Source organism: Erinaceus europaeus, chromosome 15, assembly GCF_950295315.1.
Source record: "Erinaceus europaeus chromosome 15, mEriEur2.1, whole genome shotgun sequence".
In the NCBI taxonomy this organism is placed as follows: Eukaryota; Metazoa; Chordata; class Mammalia; order Eulipotyphla; family Erinaceidae; genus Erinaceus; species Erinaceus europaeus.
Window position 1 is genome coordinate 63,739,496 of NC_080176.1, and position 20,262 is coordinate 63,759,757.

The 20,262-nt window shown below is 50.5% G+C and overlaps 1 protein-coding gene across 2 annotated transcripts in view; it reads right to left on the bottom strand.

Moving 5' to 3' along the window:
• Window positions 1–588: 588 nt before the first annotated feature.
• The window catches only part of SMAD7 (SMAD family member 7), a 33,965-nt gene continuing 14,291 nt past the window's right edge, over window positions 589–20,262 (bottom strand). For both annotated transcript variants that reach the window (XM_060173842.1, XM_060173841.1), the window contains exon 4: window positions 589–1,846. In XM_060173842.1, coding sequence (XP_060029825.1) covers window positions 1,308–1,846 — 539 coding nt within the window. In that variant the 3' untranslated portion in view covers window positions 589–1,307. The remainder of the gene's footprint in view (window positions 1,847–20,262) is intronic.

The following is a 20,262-nucleotide window of genomic DNA, read 5'->3' on the forward strand; positions in this document are numbered from 1 at the left end:
AGCAAAGTGCATCTTTTCTTTTTCTTGTTTATACACATTGCACAATACATAAATAATGATGCTTATAAAACGTCTTTATATTTACAAGTAATAATATATTTATATATAACATAAAATACATTTTTCTTTAATAAATCTCAGTTTTTTCCTCAGGAGTCCTTTCTCTCTCTCAAAGCACTACAATGCTAAATTTCCAATGAGAATGTTTCTCTTGTAGTTAGAAAAATAGCTTATGTTAAAGTCTAAACATGCTCATTGAGCTAAGAGCAGTGTCAAAGTATCATACGAGTGTATGAGTTGTAGAAGAAAGAGGAAGAAGAGTTAGGCGTCAGCCCAGGATGGTACCTTGGGATGTGATGGACCGAATCCTTCTTGGGGTGTGTGTGTGTGTGTGTGTGTGTGTGTGTGTGTGTGTGTGTGTGTGTGTGTGTGTGTGTGTGTGTAGGCAGGCATAGTGTATGGGGGGCGCGCACTGCTGAGAAGTCTCCCTCCCAGGGAGGCTCCCCTGGCTGGTCTAACAGCAGAGCTAAACGCACAGGCTGGGGAGGAGAGGAAAGTGCTGGGCTGGTTTTTGAGTCTGGGGAAACACCTGATGTGACCAGGGCAGAGGGAGAGGCTGAGGGCTGAGTGGGCACTGGGAGCAATACTGTGACAGGCTGCCCGGGCAGCCCTGGGGGAGGCCCATCTCATGGGAGATCCAGGAGCAGGGGTCCAAAACAGACAGGACAATGGGGGGTGGGGGGGAGCGGGGGAGATGGACACAGACACAGCTGGAGGACATGTGGGGTCTATGGTAGGGCGGGCAGGTCTATCCTAGTAGGGGAGTTGAGAGAGGGGCTTTCCCTGGGCTGTGAGCAGAGACTCCTCTGCCTCTCTGGACACATCCAAGGGGCAGACATAGCTGGGGGTGCCCACACAGCACACTGTACCCCCAACCTGTCATGGGGGGAGGGGGGCGCACAAGATTCGCTCTCCAGGACCCATCTCCCATTTCAGACCTCAGGTGCCAGCAGCCCCTTTTTCCTTAGGGGGGTAGGGTGTCCTGCCTGCCTCCCCTTCCCCTTTGAAAAGAGTAATAATAATAATAATAACAACAATAATAAAACCCCAACAATTCTTCTCATAAGCTATTTCTCCACGAACAAAACAGAACATAAACAAGGACGACACTGGGAGGTGGGGGGGGGGGATAACACCAACTGAGGAGTCTGAGCGAGCACTTAGGAGAAAGAGGAGGAAGAGGGAGAGATTAGCAGCAAAGTAGTTTTGGCCTGGGCCCTTGGGCGGGCGCGCGCTCATCCCCTGGGCTACCGGCTGTTGAAGATGACCTCCAGCCAGCATGGGCAGCTGCTGATGAACTGGCGGGTGTAGCACTGGCCCCAGCCCTTGACGAAGCTGATCTGCACGGTGAAGCCAGTCCACGGCTGCTGCATGAACTCGTGGTCATTGGGCCGCTGCAGGCTGTAGGCCTTCTCATAGTCAAAGGCCTTGATGGAGAAACCGGGGAACACTTTGTGCACCAGCAGCGTCCTGGAGTCGGGGTTGTCCAGTGTGGCCGACTTGATGAAGATGGGGTAGCTGCTGCGGTTGTACACCCACACGCCGTCCACCTCTCGCGTCAGCTGGATGCCGCAGCCGATCTTGCTGCGCACCTTCTGCACCAGCTGGCTCTTGTTGTCCGAGTGGAGCTGGCCGAGGCAGAAGCCATTCCCCTGAGGTAGATCATAGAAGATGTCCAGGGAGGGTTCTTGGACACAGTAGAGCCTCCCCACTCTCGTCTTCTCCTCCCAGTATGCCACCACGCACCAGTGTGACCGATCCCCGGGCTCCAGAAGAAGTTGGGAATCTACAAGACAAAAATGGCAGATTGGGTTGGTGAAGGTGGAGATGAGCGAGGGCCCTCCAGCGGCTGAGATGCTTGGGTAATGAGTGCACCCCACATATACACCTCCCAAAATGAATCCTTCTATTTCTCTGTGCAAGGCAGAATAGAATCCGGTAGGGGGTACCATCCTACTGGGTCTCCTGGGGATTGGAAATCTTTTTTATTCAATGTACTTTTCTTTCTCTCTCTCCCTCCCTCCCTCTCTCTCTCTCTCTCTCTCTCTCTCTCTCTTTCCTTGTTTTACCAGAGCATTGTTCAGCTCTGGTTTATGGTGGTGCTGTGAATTGAGCCTGGGACTTCAGAGTCTCAGGCGTGAAGTTTTTTTTTTTTTTTTTTTTTTTTTTTTTTTTGCAGAACTCACAGAGAGATAGACAGATGCAGACCAGACACTTCCTTCAACACAGTGGGGGTGACAGGCTTGAACTTGGGTCATGCACATGGCAAAGTGACACACTATCCAACAAGTGAGCTATTTTGCCAGTCCTGGGACTGGAACTCTTGATCTACCAGTCAAACAGCCCTACCTCTAAACCTGGGGCTCATGGGAACCTCTCTTCCCTCCACTGTCTCTATCCTATGATGATGTAGGACACCAACACACGCACACGCCTGCCCAAAAAAAAGCCTTTCAGAAGCTGGAGCTAACTTGGCTGGCGGTGGTTTCAGGCCTAGGAAATGCCCTAGAGGTGGCCCAGAGCTCTTTAAACTGTATGGGACGTCCAGCTGCCCCGGCCTCTGGACACTCCTGTGTGAGACCTCTGACAACTGGGACCACACAGCGGGAACCAAGACCATCCCCCAGACCCACCTACAACATCAATCTCTCTCTCTCGTTTTCTTCTTTAACCAGAGTACTGACCAGCTCTGGCTTATGACAGTGCAGGAGACTGAACCTAGGCCCTCAGAACCTCAGGTATGAGAGTCTGTATGCATAATCATTCTGCTATCTACCCCACCCTCTCTCACCCAATTATAGACCCGTGTCTGGGGGCATATGTCAGTGGAGGTAGTTTGTGACAAAAACACCTGTTTTCCTACTAGTAAAATAAACCTCAGCTACCTGGGGGTCGGTGAGCAGCAGCTCTGTGCACACAGGGCTCACGCAAGCGTCATATACCAAAGGCCAAATCACCGTGGGCAGGTGAGGTCCCACTGACCGGCTTCCTTCAACCCAGACAGATTATGTGTCTAAAGCAGCCTTCCTTGAAGTGTCCCTCTCTGCCTGCCCACAGCCCTCCCTCCCCTACCCACTCACCCAGAGGCCTGTAGACAGGGTGCCCTTCCTCCCTCCCTTGGCTGCTCTACCCCAGCATCCCAACATGGTGGTGGGGTGGCTCTAGTAAGGTGACTTTTCTCTTGGGTTGCTCAAGGTGGGGAGATCATGTGGACTGAGGAGGAGCCCCAGCTGGCATTGCAAGTCCTCCTTGCTAGGAGCCAGCGGGCTGGGAGTAGAAGCCATAAATCTCCCCGCCTGGCCGGCGGGCTGCAGAAACACTGTGGTTTGTGGTGGTGAGGCGGAGCCGGAAGTCTTATATTTGTTAACCAAAAAAAAAAAAAAAAAAAAAAAAGCGGGGGGGGGGGGGGGGAGCCAGGCCCCCCTCTCAGAGCCCCCCCTCCAACCCCAGTTCTCACTTGGGGATATTTGACTTTCATGATTTGGCAAGTGTACTAAAAGGGTCACAGAAAGGTCATGCAATGCAGAGGCTGGGGGCTGGGGGGCATCAGGCAGGCTAACCCAGTGTAGCTCAGCACAGCAACTCCTCCTAGCATTCAGAGGCATGTTAGGACCTGGGCACCAGTCACCTCCATTAATTTTTTTTTTTTAAGCAGCAGGCAGTCTGGCAAGGGGGCGCCCATGAGTGAGTCTGTATAAGCATGCACTGAAGCCCCAGCCCTGTGAGTGGTCGGTCGGCTCCTGCAGACATCCCGGCTACCCAGATAGCCACATAAAAAAGTGGGGGCAGGAGGAGGAGACTTGTTCTTTCCCCCTCAGTCTTGAATTCCAGCACCAGAGGGGGGGGTTCACCCCCAAACGTGGCATCGCAAAAGCGTGATGAGGAGGTGTGCCCTGCACATGTAAGCACATGCGTGTGTAAGTGCATGTGTGTCGTGTGAGTGTACGTGTCTGAGCGTGCGCTGGGACCGACGGAAAAACAAAACAAGAGAAGGACAGGGCTGGGAGTGAGGTGACTCATGTGGCATGAACTTGTTCCTGCAGAGTATCCATCAACTGCTAATAAACTCGTGAGTGTTGGCAATCTTTGAACTTTCTGGCAGAGGGAGTGGGGCTCCGAAGGTTACTGACAAAAAAAGACTCAGAATGTCCTGGTTTAATCAAGAGACACTGTTGGGCAGGAGGGGAGGAGAGGGCCCTCTTGGGAAGTCAGAGGAGTTTAGGCGAAGAGGGTATTTTCAAAATCTTAAGACACACAACATGGTGCTTCTCAGCCCAACTCTTCTTGCAAACAGACAGCAAACAGATCTAGCAACAGGGCTAGTCAAGTGGCCCTGCCAACACTTTGTTTCATGAGGAGGTCACCAGGTGGGGTGGGAGCAGACCCACTAGCCCACCAATGCCAGGGTTTCCAGCTAGGGGTGGGGGCTTGCCTCTGGGAGGGCTTGTGGGGGCAGAGGAAGCTGGGCGGGGCCTGGGGGGAGGGGGAAGCAGGGTTCTCTTTCATCTGCGAAGGCCAGCATCCACCCCGCAATTTGCTTCCAGACAGTCTTTTCAAGGAGTCTTTTTTTCTGTTGAGGTTAATAGCCCAGCCTGGAGAAACACCAGTGTGTGGGTGTCTGTGTGAGCAGGGCCCTGAAGGCTGGGCCCTGGGTGCCCTCACCCCACAGTAGGATCCCTGCCTGCTCCCCTGGCCTCCTGGGCACCCCACCAGCACCCCCAATCCTCCCTTTCTCTGCTGACATATGCCCTCCAGCCAAACCAACTAAGCAGTAGCCAGGGCCCCCTCGAAGACATCACATTGGGGGGAGGTCCTATACACAAATCCCCCCAACACACACACACTCCTGTGCCCCAAACACCCTGCTGTTTAGGGCTCGTTGGGGAACATTTCTGCAATGCATCATCTTCAGAGAAGCACAGTTCCCTGAATGGGGCCCACAGCTGCAACCTGTCCCTACAAAGGGCTATGTGGACATTGAAGCTTCTGGGAACTGGGATGCCCCCGGACACTCCCCCCCCATGAGGATGGGGGATCACAGGAGCCCTACTTTGGGCTGCCTGTCTTGCTTGCTGATGCTCAAATCTCCAAGGCAAAACTGGCAGCTCCTTGTTCACTTCTCTCTACTTTATAAGCCTTTTCCTTTCCGGTATTTTGAGCAACTTCCCTCCCCCACCTCCAAAAACTGTACAGGGGCTTGTTTGAAAACTGTATTTGTGCATTTTTAAAGCATCCCGAAGAAAAAGAAAAGCCACGTTGTAAAAAGCTAACTAATCAGATGCCTACTCACAATTTTTTTCTTTATTTTTATTACAGTTCAGGGAATTTTTTTGGATCAACCCCAGAAAAATGCTGAATCGGCCTAAAATTCCTTTAAGGTTGCCTCCCTTCCCCCCCCCCCCCAAAGCATAAAATCTCCTCTTTAAAAGGCAGGGATGAGGTGGGTGTTGAGAAGGGGAAGGGCTTTCACCAGTGTTTGCACCTGCATTAGGGAAGACCACTTAGCTAGGAGCTGCCTGCCTCTCACAAAGACTCATTTAATTACCTTGGTCATGAATGAACAGACCAGACCCTTCTGGAAAACTAGAGGCTCATGAATGAGTCTAGCGCCCAAGGGCTCCACTGACTGGGGTGACTAGACCTCAAGGCCACATTTTAGGTAAGCCAGGAATGTTCTCCCTTTTAGAGGTTTTATTTGAACATGTGAGGCGAGGAAGAAGAAAAAATGGGAAGGAGAAGAAAGCTAATAGCAAGTGCCTCCAGCTTCTGTCACTGATAGTGCAGACTAGAAAAGCAGAACTGTCCTGAAAAATCCCTGGTGGGCTTTCTGGGAACACTGGTGGACCTGCTGAGCCCACACTTGGGGGGGAGTGGTAAGAGTAGGTCCCCTTAGAGCCAGGCTAGGGTATGGATCGACCTGCCAATGTCCATGTCCAGCAGAGAAGCAATTACACAAGCCAGACTTCCCACCTTCTGCATCTCACAAACATCATTGGTCCATACTCCCAGAGGGATAGTGAGGCTTCTAATGGAGGGGGTGGGACAGGGAACTCTGGTGGTGGGAACTGTATAAATTGTACCTCTCTTATCCCACAATCTTGTCGATCATTACTAAATTACTACTACTACTAATAATAATAAAGAAGTTGAAAAATAAGAAAACACAAAGCAGAACTTGGACTGTTTTTGGTGTATTGCACCAAAGTAAAGGACTCTGGGGTGGAGGGGAGGGTTCGGGTTCTGGAACATGATGGCAGAGGAGGACCTAGAGGGAGTTACTGAGAAATGTTACACATGTACAAAGTACTGTATTTTACTATTGTATAAGTACCGCGCACTAACCGATTGTACCACAGGAGCTCCTATATTTTACTACTGACTGTAAACCACTAATCCCTCAATAAAGGTGGGGGGGGGCCCACAGGTGTCCTGAGATTTGGACCTGACAGGACAGGGACACACTTGGGAAATGAAACCAGTACGGGCAGAAACACACACAGCAGTGAAGGCAACTGCACTCAAAGTGTACCCAGTGCCAGGGGTGGCTGGATGGACCCAGGAACCTCCCTCCAAGCCTCAGTTGCCCAGCAGAGAAGGCTGAGGCTGGGGGACCTTAACTGGCACAGGCTGCTGAGGGCAAGCCAAGGGCACAGATGTAGACACAGAAGTCAAACCCAGCAACCCCGGAATGCAAACATCACCACACCCCACCAGCGCCAGGTCCAGGGTCCTCCCTCTGCGAGGACTCAGACACCACCAAGGGTTGCCTCATCCTGTCCTGCCCCTCCTCCCCCATCGGCCATCTCAAAGGTTAACAGCACCCATCAGCCCTGCTCCCCACCCAGTAGGGCTGACCTGGGAGCAGCTAGTCCACTGCAGGGAAATGAAGGAGATAAAACAGGGACCCCTTCATCTTAAGTACCTGCCATGAACTGAGACTAAAAGGTATAGTAAACACACAGACAAAAAAAAAATCCCTCAGCATGGGCTAGGTTCTGTGGGGTCAGCTCTAATCTGCCATGTTTATGATTTCAGACAGAGCAGGAAAGAGCCTGCCAACCCCCCCAACACAGCAGACATGGGGGGGGGGGGAGTTTAGAGCAACCTATCCAATGGGAGTGGTGGAGAACAGGAAGGGGTCCAGTGGATTAAGTTCCCAACTCTGATCCCAATAATGCATGTGCCAGAACGCTGTTATGGTTCTCTCATAAACAAACAAATCCAGGGAGGAAGGGCTCAGACCCAACTCTTCCCAAGCTGCTTCATCAAACCCAACAGAAAATGGAAATCCCAATGGGCAGAAGGACTAAGATCCCGCCCACCCCCCAGACTCTGTAATAGCTTCTCTCCTTTGGAAGTCAACATGCTTTCTCCTCTTCCTGGGTCCTGTCAGCTGGGTCCCCAAACCCCATTTCTGAAGGAGCTCCAAGGTACACACTCCCACACCCACCAGCTGACCAGTCACGGCCTCACAAACCCAGGGACTCAGATCTGTCTCCCAGGGAACCTTGGCAGTGACTCAAGCTCAGCCCAGTGGCCACACCTGCAGGGACTGTGTCTTCTCCTGTAGGTCCTCCCACTGCTTGGAAAACACTGCCCACTCTTGCCCCCTGTCCCCAGACAGAAGAGTTCTGGGTGGTGCCTGCTCCTCCTAAGCTCTCACTATGCACAAGCCCTTTCTGATCCATACGGCCCCACCCCCACCTCACCAAGAGGCCACCCTTCCAGAGGGGAACACAGGCATCTCCCTTACCTGTGAGCATCAAGGCCAGAAAGCTGCCTGTTGCATGAGCTAAAGGAGGACACCACTCCCCAGTGGCCTTTGAAGCCACCATCCCCACCCCAGCTGCTAGAGGGGAAAGCTAGTGCCCCTGAAACACTCAGTCTGCCTGCTCCCAGTGTGCAGAGCCCTCTTGCCCAGAGAAGCAGGGAGGGAAAGAGCTTCGTGAGCTGGCCATCTTGCCCCTTCTGCCCTGTCCCATAACTGCTATGAAGGGACTGGGGGGACCCCACTTCTAGTTTCCACCACTCTGTGATTCACAATGTGACCTATCTGAACTCAAACAGCCCTAGTTCCATTTACTTTTACGACCTTTTTGGAGAGCAAAGAAGGGGGGGATCATTTATCAGAGAGCAGGTTTTTTTGCATTTCATTTGCAACAATGAAAACACAATCAAAAGGGGAGGTGTGTGTGTGTGTGTGTGTGTGTGTGTGTGTTATCTATAAAGAAGAAAGAAGGGCAGGGGAGATAGCATAATGGTTATGCAAATGACTTTCAAGCCTAAAGCTCCCAGGTTCAATCCCCAGTACCACCATAAATTATAGCTGAGCAGTGCTCTGTTAAAAAAAAAAAAGTGGAAGGGTTGTTCTGATGTGTCCACTCAGTTCTTTATCTGGTCATCTCCTTAGCACCACCACATGGCCAGAAACCACACAGGCTGGAGACTGGGAGCATTGAATTCCCTCCCCCTGCAAATGGTCTAGAACAGCATTTTTGGTGGCTCCTCCCACTTCTAGAAGTAGGATCTGCAACTGTGCCTTAAGAATTGTGATGACTAATCAGTTACTCCTGGCCCCCCCACCCCACCCCTGCCAATCTCAAAGTGCCTGAAGCCCCCACCCAGCCAGAGGGTCCCTCCTCTCCTCAAGGCAGTATTTTGCCATCCGAGAATATAATTGAGGGGAGCGCCGGCCGGGGCGGGAAGCCACACAAATCCAAAGCTACCCTCTGTCTCGCCAGCCCGACTGACGCGGCTTCCTGTGCCCCAGCCTTCAGCCGTGCAAATTATAGCATGGACGCGGCTGCCTGGCTGCCTGCTTCAGGGGCCAGCTCTGCCCGGCTCGCCCAGAGGCCTGGGAGGAAGGGTGGGGACACCCAGGCGGCCAGCCCCATTCATAATATTTACAGTCAAGGGGCCTCCTGGCCGGTGGAGTGTGGGGCCAGCCTCCTTGCTCCTGGGGCTCCAACTTCTGGGCTTGGCCACTTCCTGGGCATCCAGAGTCAGCACCTAATCTCCCTCCCCCAAGACCAGGCAGCTTTCTTCAGAAAGGGTGCACCTGCTTTGGTCAGGCACACAACCTGGATTTGAGCCCCTAGGACAAGCTTTAGGGCTATGGAGTCTGCTTCTTTCAATCTGGAAAAGCCCAGCAGCGCCAACAAATAAAATGATAAAAAGAAAAATGGGGAGGTGGTGCAGTGGAGAAAGCACTGGACTCTCAAGCATGGAGTTCTGTGTTCAATCTCCAGCACTGAGTGCCAGAGTCATTCTCTGCTGTGTTCTCCCCCACCCTACCCCAATAAACCTGCACACACAGCTTCTTCCTGACCTAGTCACTCCCAGGAAAACAAAGCAAGTAGGGACATCATTACAGTGGGGAGATGCCCAAGTCAGACCCCTCCTGCTTTCACCCACTTCCCACCTGGAAACAAGCCAGTGGATCCCCCCACCCCAAACACACACACACACACCACCACCACCACCAATTCTGTACTGGGTTCCCAACTGAGAATAACTGCTGGTCCGGAGATGGCGCAGTGGATAAAGCACTGGACTCTGAAGCACGAGCTCCTGAGTTCAATCCTCGGCAGCATATGTACCGGAGTGATGTGTGGTTCTTTCTCTTTCTCCTCTTATCTTTCTCATTAATAAATTAATAAAATATTAAAGAAAGAGAGAAACTGCACAGTGGATCTAAGAGAAGACCCTCACTTTCTTTCTCTTTGTTGCCAGACTATAAGGTGAGTGACTACAAGAAAGCCTGGTGGGGCTTCACTAACACCCTGTGTGTAACAGCCCTTCTTCTGGCAGAACAGGGACCCCAGGGGTGAAGCAGTCCCCACCTGCCCTCTTCGGGGCTGGGGGCTCTGTCCTCATGTTGCAGGCAAGGTATCCCAGGCCTCAGAGACAGGCTAAGCCCCAGCCTCAACCCCAGCCCCCACAAGGTGCCAAGCCAGTTCTGGTTTTTCAAGAGGGAAGGAAAACCCTCAGAAGACATGGAAAAATCCAGTAGAGAAACAAAAGTCCTTTTCAGCCCTCCCCCACCAGTCCCCCCACCTCAGTTCCATAACAATTATGAAAACTGATGGATGGGGCGGCATTTTGAACATTTATTGCATTCCGGCTAATAAATTCCAAAGCAGGATCTGATGGAAAGGCCTCCCTCTCCCTCTGGCTCCCCGCCTCCTGCTCACTCATTCCCCAGCCCTCATTCTTTCTCTGTCTTTACAGCCTAGTCCCAGGGCCTGGCCTGGCCCGCACTGTATCACAAGGGGAAAAAAAACAACAGTACGACAGGCTGGAGACACTGAGCAGACTGGAAAAGTTAATCATTACTTCTGTCTGCCTTCCTAATCTAATCTCTCCGGCTTTGACACACTCACAGCTCAGCCATCCCAGCCCTTTCACCCCCAAAGCGCCAGGACCTCCTAGGCCTCAGCCTGCCCTCCCCGCCTCCCACCTCTAACCTCTGGTGAAGAGGCCAAGCAGAATGAAAGAGGGGGCCATTGCAAACCCCCCCCACACACACACACAATAAATACAACATAAATCGCCGACCATTCTGTGCAGTGTGCCCCTGCCAGGTCTAGCTTGGATTACTGGGGTACACAGGCTACATCTCTTACACAGCCGCCCTCACTGAACAAGGTTAGACTTGGCCCCTCACACATCAGCCACCCCCCCCACTGCCTCTTCACCTTGCCTCTTTCACTCTCCCTGCCTCTCAAGCTCTCCCCCAAATCTACTGCCCTCCGTCCCCTCTTTCATTAGACTATGCAGAGACCAAGATGGAGGGGCCTTAAAAAATTAAAACAGAATGGCCCCAGGATCCAGTACTGACCCCATGTCTGAGGATACACCTCCAGAACAGAAAGAAAGCAATGTTCCAGGTCATGTCTACTCCCAGGTTCAGAGCACAAGAACCAGAAGGAGGGGGCTGAGGAGACAGCTCAGTGGTTCTGCAAAATGCTTCCATAGGAAGGCTCTGAGGTCCCAGGTTCAATCCCCAGCACCAGCTAAGGAGTGCTCTGGCCTTAGTCTCCTCCCTTTCTCTGTCTCTTGTTAAAATATTATTCATTCAACAAGAGCAACAAAAAGGGAAAATAAATACATGTTTTAAAAAATGTTTTTAAAAAGTATATATACATACACACACACACACACACACACACACACACACACACACACATACATACATACACAATCCAAGAGTTCATGGAGAGATGGCTGGATAAGCAGAATGTATATACATCTACATAAGGAGAAGGGAACACGCACACGAGCATGGAGGAGCCTTGGAGACATCACGCTGAATGGCATTAAATGATGTATCCTTCTATTTATGAGGCATCTGCAGGAGTCAGATTCATAAGGTGGAGGCTGCCCAGGGCCGGGGCCAGGGTTGGGGGGGGGGGGGGATTGTAAAGTTTCGGAAGTGGGAGGCAGTGAGGGGTACACAGCAGTGTGAAGCACTTCATGTCATTGAGACATATACAATAAAAAATGTTTAGGATGGCAAATGCTACACATATTTTGCTCTTTAAAGGGGGGGCTCTCCTAATGTCATCTCCAGCATGTCCCCCCATAAACCTGCCTTCCTGAGTGTAAAGGCAGGCTGTGGCTGCTCAAGGTGAAAGGCCCTATGGAAATGGATGCAAATTTGGGTGATTCTATGTGGCACCAGCACACTTTTCTAGAAGACTCCTCAGCTTTCCTTCTTTCCAGGAATGCTCTGCAAGCCAAGAAACAGAAGAACCATCGTGTGCGTGTACACACGTGTGCACGCATACAGGCTTAGAATATAGGCTGTTAGCTCCACCACCTATGCTAGTGTTTCGCTGGTTCACTCTCTAATTGACAAATATATGAATAAATATGTAAACAAATAAGGCTGTCAAACATCTCACTTGGAGGGTGTGCTGCTTTGCCCTGTGTCCCACCCAGGCTCAAGCCCAGCCCCACCACGCTGGTGGAAGCTTTGGTGCTGTGGTCTATTTTGCTTTCTCCCTGTCTCTATCTAAAAATAATAATAAGTGAAAATTCAAAAGAAAGAAAACTGAAACCCAGGACACAAAAACAGCTCCAACTTTGGCCCTGTAGCCAGCTGGTGCACCCCCCCACCCACCCACCCACTGACACACACACCCAGTCCAAGCAAGGTCTGACCAGAAAGCCTTGGAGGGGTTGGTTGAGGGACAAACTGAAGGACACTTCCCTTCCACTGTCATCCTCCCAGTTCCCTACCTCCCTCATCTGCAAAAATACTGGGCGTCTTTGCAGACCCCAGACTCCAAGGGTCTTCTCCAGGAAATACAACCCAGCAGGATTTTAATGGGACCCCACATCCCCATTTCCTAGCCAGTGTCCTGTCCACAAAGTCCTCTGAGCCCAGTGGGCTGAAAGGTGGGAAGGGACAGCAGGATAGTTCATGTAACCTCCAGAGGGGAAGAGCAGAAAGGAGTCTGTGACCTCACACTCCCATCCAGGCCTTGACTTGTTTTTGTTCTGCTTGAGCGAACATCCTACATTAAAAAGTTAAAAAAATAAAATAAAGCAGCACAGAACAGAGCCAACCACCAACAGTCACTCACTGAGTGGCTTTGGAAGGCAGACTTTCCCAACTCCACCAGATCAAGTTCACGTGGCTTCTTCCTTTCCTGCCCCAGGTTCAAACCCCAGGTCAAACCCCAAACACAGCTCTCAGGGAGCTTTTTCTGGCCAAGGATGAGAAAGAAAGAAAGAAAGAAAGAAAGAAAGAAAGAAAGAAAGAAAGAAAGAAAGAAAGAAAGAAAGAAAGAAAGAAAGAAAGAAAGAAAGAAAGAAAGAATGAGAGGGAGGAAGGGAGGAAGGGAGGAAGGAAGGAAGGAAGGAAGGAAGGAAGGAAGGAAGGGAGACAATTTCATTAAATTAGTGGATTCTGAGCAGAGAGCCACAGGCGGGCAGGATGAGCGTCAAAACGAAGCACCTTGGTGGGTAAGGATTCAATTACTGCTTTGTGGAAAGCCAATCACGGGGGAAGCAGGGCCTCACACGGGGGGAGGGGGGGCGGGTCTGGGATCTCAGAAATGGACTTGACCATGGGCTTAAAAGTGGAAAGCCAGAGCTGCATCTCTAGACAGTCAAGCAGGAGAGTCACGGTTCACTGAGTGAGAAAGGGGCAGTCACACTGCTGGGGTTCCAAAGTCCCACCACCCCTCCCCCTCAACACACACAGCCTAGGCTGGCAGCTCCCTCAGCTATGGGGACATTTCAATGCTGTGGCCCAGGTTTCCCCCACTCCCTGGGGATAAGATCCCACTAAAGAGTCCCCTCCATGCAATACTGAGTTCCCTGGTAGCTCCAGTCTGTAATATGCAATCTAACTTTGCTCTCTGTTGCCAAATTGTTATCTTAATATTATTCAGATCTACTTATTTACTTTAATGTTTAATTATTTATTCTAATTTGATAGGGCATGAGAGAAAAATGAGAGGGGAAGAGAAGATAGAGGAGTAGAGAAAGATTCCTGCAGTAAATGCTTCACCACTCGTGAAGCTTCCCTCGCTGTAGGTGGGGACCAAGGGCTTGAACCCTGATGCTTTGCACATGGAAACATGTTCCACTTAACTATGTGTACCATTGCCCTCTGCTCTTTTTTTAAGGTTCCTTAAGGAAAAAGGAGAACCACATTATCACTCTGGCACACAGGATGCCAAGGATTCAACTAAGGCCTCATGTTATTGAGTCCAACACTATCCACCATCCCCCTGGTTGCTGCTTCTCTTATTTTAAAAAGAAATAAGCTTTTTTGGGAGTCAGATGGTAGTGCAGCGGGTTAAGCGCACATGGCGCAAAGCGCAAGAACCAGCGTAAGGATCCTGGTTTGATCCCCCGGCTCCCCACCCGCAGAAGAGTCGCTTCACAGGTGGTGAAGCAGGGCAGGTGTCTTTCTCTCCCCCTGTCTTCCCCTCTCTCCATTTCTCTCTGTCCTATCCAATAACAATGACATCAATAATAACAATAATAACCACAACAATGTTAAACAACAAGAGCAACAAAAGGGAAAATAAATATTTAAAAAAATTTTTTAAAAGAAGCTTTTTTTATTTTGGAGGGGACCTACATGGTGGGGGGGGGGGGTTTAGTGGAACCAGAGCAGATGTCTGTTTATCTCAACAGACCACACAAGCAAAGCAGAGACAGGGGGCTCCACCTGGCCTTTGTGCTCAGAAAGGCACCCAAGGGCCCCCTTTCCGGTACTCCTGCTGTGTCTTAGGACACCTCACCTCACAGATATGGTACCTCAGAAGCTGCCCTCTGCCTGACTTCAGACAAACTATTACATCACTCTTTTCCTTCTACCAATGGTTCTGCCTAGGGAAGCCCAACAGCAGATGTTCAATAACAAGACCTGAAAGCACATTAGGGATGGGCCTCCCACCAATCCCCAAGCCATCAGGCTCCCCCTATACCCCCAGCTTTATATTTGGCAGACATAGGGAGGATCCACTGGAAGGAAAGCCAGGCCTTCTAGGGAGCCAGAAGGGCTCAGGCAAGAGAGGGACTCCCACCCCCACCCCCATGCTGTCCATCCTTGTCCCAGTTCCTTCCCTTCCCAGGCAGCTGGGGCACATCCCGAAAGGCATTTCCAAGCCAGGCACCAGCCTGGCACCCTCTGCGGGCACGCCACCTGCCCACAGCATTCTGCCTGGCGTCCTGCTCTGTTTGGACAAGTTACCCTCTCGTGGTGTTCAACAATGCTTTTACACACCCCAGGGCTCTTGTTGTGTTATGAAAACAAAACAAGCACACTACAGAAAAAGCCAGGGCAGGGGGGAGTGTGCAGCAAGGGTGAGGGCAGGGGGACTACAGCAGGCTGCACTGTGTATGTGTCTCTGTCTCTGCCTATCTCTGCCTCCCTCATCCCTCAGCACTAGAAACAGTGACATCATCCAGGAGGGGACTTGGGAAACCAGAGGCTGTGAAAACTATGTTTTCATACCTGGGGCAGAAGCAACCTCCTTCAATACCACTGTTGTTGGACCATGGCAAAACCCACCCCCAACAGAAACTTCTGGAACCTTTTAGATGACTCAAAGGCCACAGCTACCCCAGGAGGGCTCTGAAGACTGGTCCCTCTCCTTTCTTCAGCTTGTTTTAAACAGTTAAGATATATAAAATAATTACTTTTTCAAATGGTGGGTGGGGTCAGTGTGCAGGTCACAGCACCAAATCAGCTTCACTCCCAGACAGCAGCTCTGCCCGGCCCCACCATCGGGGTGGGTGGGGGCGCCTGAGCCAGTCATGAAAGATCCCTCAGTAAGCCAGGAACTGAGGCTACAGTTACCATTTCAACTGGAGGTGACCTTTCTGCTAAAATATATTTTTTCTAATAAGAAAAATAACAGTTCTCAAAAAGGCTCTTTTTTAAAGAAAAGGGTCTAAATGTCCTCATGGGAGTGGAAGGGAAGCAGAAGGAAGCTCATGCACACACATAGGTATGTACGTGTACACACACACAAGCTCATGTGCACACATAGGTATGTATGTGTACACACACTCATATGCACGCATAGGTATGTATGTGTACACACACTCATATGCACGCATAGGTATGTATGTGTACACACACAAGCTCATGCACACGCATAGGTATGTATGTGTACACACTCATGCACACGCACAGGTATGTACGTGTACACACTCATGTGCACACATAGGTATGCATGTGTACACACACAAGCTCATGCACACGCACAGGTATGTATGTGTACACACACACACTCATGCGCATGCACAGGTATGTATGTGTACACACACACTCATGCGCACGCACAGGTATGTACGTGTACAAACACACACACACACAGCTGGCCACCTCGCAAGCCACTACCTTTCACGAACTCAACCCCCCTCACCCAAGTTCTTCTCATAAAAGGAATGATGCAATTTCCTGTCTTGTCCCAATGTTTCCTGCTCGCTTACAAGGTGAAAGTTTCACCATGTTCTAAACAACAGTCCCAAATGCCAGTCCTTTGCTCCACATCTTAGAATGTAAATCCTACCATTTTCTCCCTCTGTAAAAAAAAAAAAGCTGGTTTTCTGCAGGGGTAGGGGTGTGTGTGTGTGTCTGTGTGTGTGTGTGTGTGTGTGTGTCAGAGGGCAGTGTAGGATTTGCATGTGTGAGGCCCCAGGATTGAGCCTGGGTTCTCATCTCTATCTCTCACACAAGAGAGAAAGAGGGAAAGGCAGGGAGGGGGCAGGAGGGAGGAAGGGAGGGAGAAAAAAGGAAGTTGTATCAGCTGGAAAGGTGGCTAGAATGATGAGTATAAAATGATGAGCTGAGAGCCTGTGGTAGGGCAGTACATGTGGTGCAAAGCGCAAGGACCAGAATAAAGATCCAGGCTCTCCACCTGCAGGGGAGTCACTTCACAGGTGGTGAAGCAGGTCTGCAGGTGTTTATCTTTCTCTCCCCCTCTCTGTCTTCCCCCCCCCTCCATTTCTCTCTGTCCTAACAACAATAAAAAAGGCAAGAAAAGGGAAAATAAATGAATAAATAAATAAATATGATGAGTTTGATCCCCAGCGTCACATATGCCACAGTGATACTCTGGTGCTTTCTTGGGGTGGGGTGGGGGAGGGAAGGCTCAACAGCCTGAGTTCAATCCCCAACATCACATGTACCAAAGTGGCGCTCTGGCTTCTCTCCTTCTGCCTTGTTTTAGGGGGGGAGGAACACAGAAGCTATAGCACATAAGCTTTCTTCAGTGTAGTGGAGGCCAGGCTTAAACATGGGTCTCAAACATGGACAAGCAGTGATCTCTGAGGCTAGTCCTCTACCCCGCATCCTATCCAAGTGAGCTACTTTGTCAGATCTTCCTCCTTCCATTTGCCTCATGGGGAGCTCTTCCTCTCACATATAACAAAATAAATCTTAAAAACAGAAATTGAGGGTCTAGGGGGTAGCATACCTGGTTAAGCGTACAAATTACAGTGAAGGACCCAAGTTCAAGCCCCTGGTCCCCAGCTGTATTGGGGTGGGGGAGGGCCTCACTTCATGAGTGATAAAACAGGTCTCCAGGTGTCTCTCTGTCTCTTTACTTTTCTCTCCCCATCCCCTCTCAATTTCTGTCTGTACCAATAATAAAGAAATCAAGGGACCGGGTGGTGGTGCACCTGGTCGAGTGCACGTGTTACATGTGCAAGGGCACAGGTTCAAGCTCCCGGTCCCCATCTGCAGGGGTAAGCTTTGCCAGTGTTGAAACAGGGATGTAGGTGTTTCTCTGTCTCTCTTCCTATCTCCCTCTTCCCTCTCAATTTCTGGCTGTCTCTATTCAATAAATAAATAAGTAAAGATAATAAAAATAATAAAGAAAACTTTTAAAGAAGGAAGGAAGGAAGGAAGGGAGGGAGGGAGGGAGGGAGGGAGGGAGGAAGGAAGGAAGGAAGGAAGGAATCAAGGCCGGGTGGTGATACACCTGGTTCAGAGCACATGTTATGGTGAGCAAGGACTCAGGTTTGAGCCCCTGGTCCCCACCTGCAGGGGGAAAGCTTTGCAAATGGTGAAGCAGGACTGCAGGTGTCTCTCTCCCTTTCTATTAACCCCCCTCAATTTCAGACTGTCTCTATCCAATAAATAAAAATTTTAAATGTTCTCTTTTTCCCCTTTATTGGGGGATGTTTTACAGTCGCTAGTAAATACAATAGTTTGTACATACATAACATTTTTCAGTTTTCCACATAACAAAATGATCTTTAAAAAACAAAAAAGAGGGGAGTCGGCAGTAGAGCAATGGGTTAAGCGCACGTGACGCAAAGCACAAGGACCGCATAAGGATCCCCTGGTTCAAGCCCCCAGCTCCCCACCTGCGGGGGAGTTGCTTCCCCTCCTCTCTCCATTTGTCTCTGTCCTATCCAACAATGAGGACAATAAGAATAACTACAACAAATAAAACAAGGGCAACAAAAGGGAATAAATAAATATTTTTTAAAAAAGAAGAAATCAATCAAGTAGTGCTGGGGAAACAGCATAATGGTTATCCAAAAAAAAAAAAAAAAACTTTCATGCCTAGGCACCAAAGGTCCCAGATTCAATCCCCAGCACCACCATAAGCCAGAGCTGAGCAGTGCTCTGGTGAAATAAATAAAATAAAAAACTGAGTTTCCTATGAAATCTCAGACTCTCGAGGGCAGATACTTAGTCTTAGCTACACCAAGAATGGGGCTAGAGGCCCAGTTCTGCCCCCCCCCCCAACTTGGGAAGCAATGGAGGGGCTGTGGAGGGGGTGGGGGTGGCACACAGCAGAGCAACACCCCCCCCTTGAGCCCTCATGTCCCCACAGAGCAGCCAGGCTTATCGGATGCCGCTTCCTCAGTGAGCTAGCCACTGAAGTGAGCACCGTGCCTCGGCAGTTAATAATATCTCCCCACTGAAAATAGCCAGCGGAGGAAGCCACTCTGTGACAGTGGGCACCCCGCCAGGCTCCAGGCTGGCCATTCAACCCAGGCAGCCGGGTGAGAAGGGCGGCAGGGCCAGTGGTGACCTCCCAGTGGCCGAGAGGTACAGTTTCCTCTCACCAGGCTCTGGAGCCAGTCACCACCCTGCAACCTGGATGGACCAGGTTGTCACATCCAGTGGGGTACAGGCAGTGGGACCCAAGCAAGGGTGTGGATCACCTAGCTAGGGTGATGGGAGGATGCTAGGCTTGGGGTGATAGTCCCCAGAACCCAGCAGGACAGGCAAGCCAGGGGGCAAAACACCAGGGCAGAGAAGGAGCCCCTGCTCCCTGCTCTCTAAGCTCACAAGCGAAAAGGAGGCAAGTTAGGCGGGTGTGTGTGTGTGTGTGTGTGTGTGTGTGTGTGTGTGTGTGTGTGTGTGTGTGAGAGAGAGAGAGAGAGAGAGAGAGAGAGAACCCACATCTTGCCATTTCTTTTTTTTTTTTCTTTGCCTGCAGGGTATCTGCACTTCTGTGGCTTTCTTTTTTTTTTCTTTCTTTTTTTTTTTTTTTTTGACAGGACAGAAAGAAATTGAGAGGGGAGGGGAAGACAGAGAGGGAGAGAGAAATACACCTGCAGACCTGCTTTACCGCTTGTGAGGCTTTCCCCCTATAGGTGAGGAGTCAGGGGCTTGAACCAGGATCCTTGAGCTGGTCCTTGAGTTTCTGTGTGTGTGTGTGTGTGTGTGTGTGTGTGTGTGTGTGTGTGTGTGTGTGTGTGTGTGTGTGTTGGGTTTTTTGTTTGTTTGTTTGTTTTTGACCAGAGCACTGTTTAGCTCTAGCTTATGGTGGCGCAGGGGATTGTACCTGGGACTTTGGAGTCTCAGGCATAAGAGTCTGTTTGCATAACCATTATGCTATCTACCCTCTGCCCACTATGCATGTTTAACCTGGTGTGCCACTGCCCAGTCCCCAAAACCCACATCTGAGAGCCTAGCGGTGGCACACTTGGTTAACTGCACAGATTACCATGCGCTAGAACCCAGGTTCAAGCTCTCGCTCCCAACCTGCAAAGGGGAAGCTTCAGGAGAGGTGAAGCAAGGTCTACAGGTATCTCCCCTATCTCTCTGTATACTATTAAATAAATAAAAAGAAAAACAAAAAGGAAAGGCTGCCAGGAGCATTGGACTCATCATACAGGTGCAGAACCCCAGTGATGACCCTGGTAAGCAAGTAGCTAAGTAGGGAGGGAGGGAGGGAGGAAGGGAGGAAAAAAGAAAGATCCACCAGCTACTTCAGATCAAATAAGTCAGAGAAACAGGCCCTCACCCCAGAGGAGTCACTTCACAGACAGTGAAGCAGGTCTGCAAGTGTCTATCTTTCCTCTCTCCCTCTCTGTCTTCCCCTTCTCTCTCCATTTCTCTCTGTTCTATCCAACAACGACAACATCAATAACAACTACAACAATAAAAACAAGGGCAACAAAAGGAAATAAATACTTTTTTAAAAAAGTCAAGCTCAATCATGACTACTTTGATCTCTCCCTGTCCCTGCCCTCCCAGCTCTAAGCTGGCCACCACAGTCCCATGTGTCTAGAAGCACCCCTACCCTTCTGAGCTAAGAATAAAGGGTGGGAGGGGGGTCCACCAAGCTAGGCTGCAGCCCAGAACTGAGGGCACCAGCCCTCCTGGCTGCCCTGTTCTGCCTCAGTGGAGGAAGCAGCCAGCAGCACCCAGCTTGTCAGGTGGGCAGGGCAGCCTAGGTCTGCTCCAGAAACTCTCACCCTGCA